The sequence below is a fragment of the Pan troglodytes genome, chromosome 13 (genome assembly GCF_028858775.2).
Source record: "Pan troglodytes isolate AG18354 chromosome 13, NHGRI_mPanTro3-v2.0_pri, whole genome shotgun sequence".
In the NCBI taxonomy this organism is placed as follows: domain Eukaryota; kingdom Metazoa; phylum Chordata; class Mammalia; order Primates; family Hominidae; genus Pan; species Pan troglodytes.
The window spans coordinates 88,556,258-88,564,509 of NC_072411.2; the positions used below are offsets into that span (position 1 = coordinate 88,556,258).

At 39.4% G+C, this 8,252-nt stretch overlaps 1 protein-coding gene across 1 annotated transcript; it reads left to right on the forward strand.

The window, feature by feature from the left end:
• Positions 1–2,503: 2,503 nt before the first annotated feature.
• LOC134808056 (endogenous retrovirus group K member 19 Rec protein) lies at positions 2,504–3,016 on the forward strand. The gene is given in 3 exon segments (XM_063791327.1): positions 2,504–2,780; positions 2,782–2,891; positions 2,893–3,016. Coding segments are annotated over 3 exon segments (315 nt in total). The 5' UTR covers positions 2,504–2,600; the 3' UTR covers positions 2,918–3,016.
• The last annotated feature ends 5,236 nt before the right edge of the window (positions 3,017–8,252 follow it).

Here is an 8,252-nt window from a genome sequence, read left to right on the forward strand (position 1 = left end):
TTTGCCGTCTGCCAGAATTGTAAGTTTCCTAAGGCCCCCAAGCCTTGCTGAACTGTGAGTCAATTAAATCTCTCCTTTATAAATTACCCAGTCTGAGGCAGTTCTTTATAGCAGTATGAAAACGGACTAATACAATGTCTCAATGTTAATATTGAGCCTTCTGACCCATATGTATATTCATGTATTTAGGTCTTTTAAAATCACTTCAGCAATAAATGGTTTTTTAAATTTCAGTTCACAATTGTTTGTTGTTAGTATATAGAAATACAGTTGACTTTTGCATTTTAATTTTATCATGCTACCTTGCTAAACTCACTTATTCTAGTAGCTTTTTTGTTGATTTCACAACATTGTCTTCTACATAGACAATCTCCTCTGTAAATGAAGATGATTTTCTTTCTTTCCAATCTGAATACATTTTATTTCTTTGTCTTATGTTATTGCATGAGTCAGCGAACTTATAGACAGTTTTATTCTTTATGCACTATCTATACCTGCTTTCATGCTACAATGGCAGAGTTGAGTAGTTGCCACAGAGACTGACAGAAAAAGTTGGTCAAATTCTGCCGTACTGTGCTGGTGATGAGAGCAAACATTCTTGCCTTGTTTGTGATCTTAAGTGGAAAGCATTCAGTCTTGCATGATTAAGTAATGACGTTAGCTGTATATCATAAATGCACTGAGGAAGTTTTTTTTCTGTTCCTAGTTTACTGAGACTTAGTGGGGGGTTGCTTTGTATTTTGTTTTAATCAAGAATGGATTTTGGATTTTGTCAAATCTTTTTCTGAATCTATTGAGATGATCAAATGGCTTTTTTAAAAACTTATTAATATGGTGAAAACAGCCTGAATTCCTAAGATAAACCCCACTTGAGCCTGATACATTTTCTTTTTATATATTTTTGGATTTGATTTGATAAAACTTAGCGTACTTGTTTCTATGTTCATAATTGATGAATTAATCTGTAGTTTTTGTATCAGGATAATGCTGTTGAAACCAGCTCAATAGTCCCATAGACAGTTATTTTTGATTAAACATAGAAATTGACCCTTCTGCTGTTAAAGCTTGAAATTTATATAGGTTGGTGCAAAAGTAATTGTCAACTTTTGATCAACCCAAAGAACCAGCTTATGGTTTCACTGATTTTTCTCTATAAATTTGCTGTTTCACTGATTTCCCCTCTGATCTTTATTTCTTTTCTTCTGCTTACGTGGGGTTTAATTTGCTTTTTGTTCCTTAACCTAGCAGTTGAGGTTATTGATTTGATCCTTTTTCTAAAATAGGCATTGAGTACTACAGAACCCCCAGCTAATTCCTCACAGCTAGATCCTCATGTTTACCCAGGTAGCTTATGTTTTTAATCAACATTACTCTACTTTTGACAGAAATAGCTTTGCTAATATTGAGAAACTTAAGGTTTAAGACAACCTGAAAAGAATAATCTGATTTTTCTAATAAGATTCTTTTTTAATGGCCAACATGAATGATACTTTAAGCATTTGAGTAGAAATTCTTTATATATGAATGGAGTATGAAATATTAAAATCTCACTAAAATAACAGATGTAATATAAACGTCAAGAACTGTAGGAGAAATTAATAAAGAGGTCTATTGAATTGCATAAAGAGTGTTTTTGTTGTAATACATGTTTCCTTTGACTTCACTGTTTAAAGTGATTCCCCTAAATATGTTGCTTTTATGTTGAAGCCACAGTAACTACTAACAAATCATTTAAAACCCTATAGAACTTTATAGGAGCTGAAATATTCAGTGGATGACCTCAGAAAAGATACAGATATTATGTCTCATTTTTATTTTCAGGTGTTCAGATTAAAACTATTGCTTTAAATTGGATATTAGAGCTCAAGAAATATTGAGACACGTTTGACCACTTTTGTTTCCTTGGTTCATTTACTTGTCCACATACTGAAGACTACTGTAAAAACAGGCAAAACATTTTTAAATGACAACTTGTTCAAAATCTAAACTTTAAAAACTAAGCTCTAGAAATTCAAGGAAAATAATAAGATGACATTTTGTTTTGCCTCAAGCCCTGAACACATCATTGGTATAATCATTTAGCTAATGTCAAACAACATAGTGTCTGGCAAGATTTTAGCTAGAGTCAACTATCAACTCTCCACAGCTTATCACTGAAATAACAAGCTTCGTGTGACCATATTAAAAATTATCAGTTTTACATTTGAAAGGCCCAGTGCCAAGCTGGAAAAAATTGCTTGCATTGATGAGTAATAAATTCTACATTTTGCACATTCTCACAACTGCATGAATTCATTTCACAATGTTGGCAAATAATCTGAATTCTTGGTGGCACGGGTCCTCTGTATGCTGAGCGCCGGTCCCCTGGGCCCACTTTTCTTTCTCTATACTTTGTGTCTCTCTCTTTCTTTTCTCAGTCTCTCGTCCCACCCGACTAGAATCACCCACAGGTGTGGAGGGGCAGGCCACCCTTTCATCTGGTGCCCAATGTGGGTGCTTTTCTCTAGGGTGAAGGTACGCTCGAGCATGATCATTGAGGACAAGTCGACGAGATTCCCGAGTACGTCTACAGTCAGCCTTGTGACATTTGAAGTTCTACAATGAACCGGTCGGAGATGCAAAGAAAAGCACCTCCACGGAGACGGAGACACCGCAGTCGAGCACCATCGACTCACAAGATGAACAGCATGGTGATGTCAGAAGAACAGATGAAGTTGCCATCCACCAAGAAGGCAGAGCCGCCAACATGGGCACAATTAAAGAAGCTGACACAGTTAGCTAAAAAAAAGCCTAGAGAACACAAAGGTGACACAAACTCCAGAGAACATGTTGCTTGCAGCTTTGAAGACTGTATCAACAGTGTCTGCAGGTGTACCCAGCAGCTCCGAAGAGAGCGACCATCGAGAACGAGCCATGATGACAACGGTGGTTTTGTCGAAAAGAAGGGGGAAATGTGGGGAAAAGAAAGAGATATCAGACTGTTACTGTGTCTATGTAGAAAGAAGTAAACATAAGAGACTCCATTTTGTTCTGTACCAAGTAAAATTTTGTCTTGAGATGCTGTTAATCTGTAACCCTACCCCCAACCCTGTGCTCGCAGAAACATGTGCTGTGTCAAGATTTAATAGATTTAGGGCTGTGCAGGATGTGCTTTGTTAAACAAATGCTTGAAGGCAGTATGCTCGTTAAAAGTCATCACCACTCCCTAATCTCAAGTACCCAGGGACACAAAACACAGTGGAAGGCCACAGGGACCTCTGCCTAGGAAAGCCAGGTATTGTCCAAGGTTTCTCCCCATGTGATAGTCTGAAATATGGCCTCCTGGGAAGGAAAAGACCTGACCGTCCCCAAGCCCGACACCCATAAAGGTTCTGTGCTGAGGAGGATTAGTAAAAGAGGAAGACATCTGTCTCCTGCTCATCCCCTGGGCAATGGAATGTCTCAGTGTAAAACCCGATTGTATATTCCATCTACTGAGATAGGAGAAAACCGCCTTAGGGCTGGAGGTGAGACATGCTGGCAGCAATATTGCTCTTTAATGCACCGAGATGTTTATGTATGTGCACATCAAAGCACAGCACCTTTTTCTTAACCTTGTTTATGACACAGAGACATTTGTTCACTTGTTTTCCTGCTGACCCTGTCCCCACTATTACCCTACTGTCCTGCCACATCCCCCTCTCTCAGATGGTAGAGATAATGATCAATAAATACTGAGGGAACTCAGAGACCGGTGCCGGCGCGGGTCCTCCCTATGCTGAGCACCGGTCCCCTGGGCCCACTTTTCTTTCTCTATTAAAAAAAAGAATCTGAATTCTTAACTGTAGTATACATACATATTTCTCTTCCAAGCAGGTATTAAAAACACATTGTCTGCTTCTCAGAGAGTTATAGTTGAGTTACTGCACCATGTCTTTTTGACAATAGTTTTAAGGTTTGGAACGTATTGGAGTTGCTTGAAAAGATTCATTATCCTGCTTTATTAATGTAACCCCAGTGGGCTGAACCATTTGTATTCAGATACATGGGGAAATATGTAGTCTACTTTAAAACTGGTTTTCCACTGAAAAAAAAGAATTTTGTTAAATGAGGGGGAAAAAATAGGTAAATAATTGCAAAGTCAGTGTTTTCTGTTGGACTGTAGTAAATTATGGATGTTACTGGTACTTACTGAAGCATCAAAGTTATTTTAAAAAGAGAGACAAGCACAGAAGGCATGCCAGTACTCCTACTGCTTAATTTCAACTTCCCGGACAGTTAAGTGAAGTTTTGTTTTGGATGTGCTTCCATATGGCTTTGTTTTCTGAGCAAAAGAATATGAATTTGCCTTATACAATTTTAATTTTTTTTCTTTAGATGGAGTCTTGCTCTGTCACCCAGGCTGGAGTGCAGTGGCGCAGTCTTCGGCTCACTGCAACCTCTGCCTCCTGGGTTCAAGCGATTCTCGTTCCTCAGCCTTCCAAGTAGCTGGGACTACAGGCACGCGGCCCCGCTTGACTAATTTTTGTATTTTTAGTAAAGATGGAGTTTCGCCACGTTGGCCAGGCTAGTCTCGAACTCCTGGCCTCAAGTGATCTGCCTGCCTCAGCTTCCCAAAGTGCTGGCATGAGCCACCGAGCCTGGCCTGAATTTTTTAAATGCACTTTTTTCTCATTCACAGCAGCCATTAAATTCAAAATACTTTTATAGATCAATTCCATATAGTAATTTTAAGGTGCACTTTGCCTTTCCTGGGTGAGAGTTACATCTCTATATAAATGAAACAGTAAGTCATGGGCTTTCTCGTGTGACCACTAAGTGACTTGGCAATGTACCGTGTTGTTGTGAGTACATTGATAATACCGAGATAAATTCTGTTTTTCAGTCTTCATGTCATCACTGATGAGGGAGAACCCTCAGCTTGACAGTCTAATGTAAGTTATGTGGGAAACGATAATATTATTACAGGTGTGCTAATGTACAGGAAAGTGACAGAAAATGTAGACACTTGAGTGGCCCATATCAATTACTGCTGTATTTACCTTCTTGTATCAATCCATCTAGTCTTGAACTAAGAATACATTTATAAGATGACCCTCAGGAGTTCACATTCACAAGAAAAATGGTGATGAAAATGTCATGAAATGATAAGCAGGAAGCACACTGTGAAGTTGTCCTTTGGTATCCTGGCCAGCTCCTTTCAAACACAGCATTCCATGTGGGCCGTTGGTAATTTTCACTGGGCTCAAGATGATTAAGTAATTATAGAACTGTCTTTAACCTCATTTGGTATTTACACTTTGAGGGTTTTTCTAAAGAAGTGTTCCTTTTCCATCTTTGATTATTCTCTATCCCTTGGCAATCTCATTCACTTTCATGATTTAAATAATTGCTTCCATGTGAACAACTGTATCTTCAGCCTCACATGTCCAATAAGCTACTTACTGCACAGCTCAACGTGAATATCCTGCCAGTTCTTCACATTCCATACTAAAGTTGTTGTTTTCTTTCCTAAATCTTTTCCTCCTTTTTCTTTCTTTTTTTCCCCGTTATTAAGATTTTATTATCCAGCCAAGTGGACTAAAAAATATCTATTGGTTATTTTGCCAAACCAAGATTTCTCCTACATTCATCCTCTTTTCTATTCACATGGCCACTATCCTGTATTACTCAGGCTCTCATCTCCTTTCATAATTAGTCACATGTAATTTATCTTCCAAACTGAAACATTTTTTGAGTGTGGAAGGGACACTATGGAGAGTGAAGAAAACTCTTTTAGTACTTACATTAGACAACTGGTATACATTGGAACTGTCCTTTGCAAACTTGGGCATATGTTCACTGTACTTGTAATTAATTTAACCTGTTTCCTTTCCTTCCCTTCCTGTAACCGATCCATCCAAAGCATTGCTGGATTTATCTTCTTAAGCATAGTTTTAATCATGAGGTCTCCCACTTCATAATTCTTTAATGGCTCTAAATTGCCTACCAAATACAATCTAAATATTTAGGCCTAATCTTCAAACTCTCCTCTGGTGGCCCCAGCTTCCCTCTCCTACTTTCTTATTTCTTTAGTCAAGTAACTCACAATGTAATGCTTAACTTTTTTGATCCTGAGTTACCTCATTAGTAAGGTAGGGATTAAAATGTCTCTTCCTCAGTTGTGAAGCTGTAATGGGGTATTATATGTAAAGAAAGTAGGCTGGTATATAAGTACTTAGCAGCAAGTACTTAGTACATAGGCACTGAGGTATTAGTAGCTATTATCACATACACTGTAGGGTTGTTTGTTTGTTTGTTTTGCTTTGTTTTGTTTTCTGAGACAGACTCATTCCGTCACCCATGCTGGAGTGCAGTGGCACAATCACAGCTCAGTGCAACCCCCAACTCCCAGATTCAAGCAATTCTTGTGCCTCAGCCTCCCAAGTAGCTGGGATTACAGGCACTTGCCACCACAGCCAGCTAATATTTGTATTTTTAGTAGAGATATGGTTTTCGCTGTGTTGGTCAGGCTGGTCTCAAACTCCTGGCCTCAAGTCATCCGCCCTCCTCGGCCTCCCAAAGTGCTGAGATTACAGGCATGAACCACCGCGCCAAGCCCATACACTGTAGTTTTCTATGTCTTTTCTATGTGTTCCTACTTTATGAAATATTCTCTCTCACATCCCTTTTGACAGTGTTCACATTCCTAACTCCTTCCTATCCTTGAATGTTTTGAAGATGTATTCCCATGAAGACTTTGATTCCCCAAAACGGGATTCAAAATTCACATGGCAATTAATCTGTTTCTACCTTGTTTATGTGTGTATCTTGGCTCTTGTAATAAGAATGTTGTTTCCTCAAGGGCAGGCATTCTGTCATTCTTTGATGGTGCCCTCTCCCTTAGTGCTGTACATTTAAGCAAAGAATATTTGTTAATTTTTTAATTAATATTTTTAATATTTGTTAAAATTTTTTCATCAAAGGGGCCATTCCTTTGGAAATATTAAGACTCTGAGACTTACAGTACTGCCTTTGCCAAATATAGTACATCCATACAGTAAAATACTACACAGCCGTTTACAAGAATGAGAAAAGATTTTTCCATGTACTGACATGGAAAGATGACCATGATGTTCTGCTGAGCGTTTCTTTCTTTTTTTTTTTTGGAGACGAAGTCTCGCTCTGTCGCCCAGGGTGGAGTGCAGTGGCACGATCTCGGCTCACTGCAACCTCCGCCTCCGGGTTCAAGCAATTCTCCTGCCTCAGCCTCCTGAGTAACTGGGACTACAGGCGCACGTCACCACGCTCAGCTAATTTTTTTGTATTTTGGTAGAGAGGGTTTCACCGTGTTGCCCAGGCTGTTCTCAAACTCCTGAACTCAGGCAATCCGCCCGCCTCAGCCTCCCAAAGTGCTAGGATTACAGGTGTGAGCCACTGTGCCTGGCCTTTTTTTTTTTTTAAGACAAGTATGGCTGTGTGTGGTAGCTCACACCCATAATCCCAGCACTTCGGGAGGCCACGGCAAGAGGATCACTTGAGGCCAGAAGTTTGAGACCAGCCTGGGTAACGTAGTGAGACCTTGTCTCTACAAAAAAAAAAAAAAAGCCAGATGTGGTGTTTCATGCCTGTGGTCCCAGCTACTTGGGAGGCTGAGGCAGGAGAGTCACTTGAGTCCAGGAATTTAAGGTTACAGTGTGTTGATTGCATCTCTGCACTCCAGCCTTGGCAACAGAGTAATATCCCAGCACTTTGGAGGCTGAAGCAGGAGGTTCACTAGAGCTTAGGAGGTCAAGACCTGCCTGGGCAACATAGTGAGTTCATCCCTACAAAAAATAAACAAAATAAGCCAGCTTATTTTGGTCCCAGCTACTCAGGAAGCTGAGGTTGGAGGATCATTTGAGCCTGGGAGGTTCAAGCTACACTGAGCCAAGATTGTGCCACTGCATTCAAGCCAGGTGAGTGTATAGTGTGTATGTGTGTCTGGTATGTTCTTTTTTTCTGAAGATCTAGAAGTTACAGGCCTGTTAACAGTAGTTGTCTTTGGTGTTTGTAGGGCGGAAGAGGTGTAACTATAGAGAATTTGATTGTCATGTTTTTGTTGTTGTTTTCAGGTTTTTCTATTGTAAAAGACATCTAACAAATTTACCACCTTAACCATTTCTAAATGTACTGTTCAGTAGTGTTAAGTATATTCACGTTGTTGTGCAACAGATCTCTAAAACTTTTTCGTCTTACAAAATTGAAACTCCAAACTCATAAAACCCTAATTTTTCTCCTCCCCGCAATCCCTT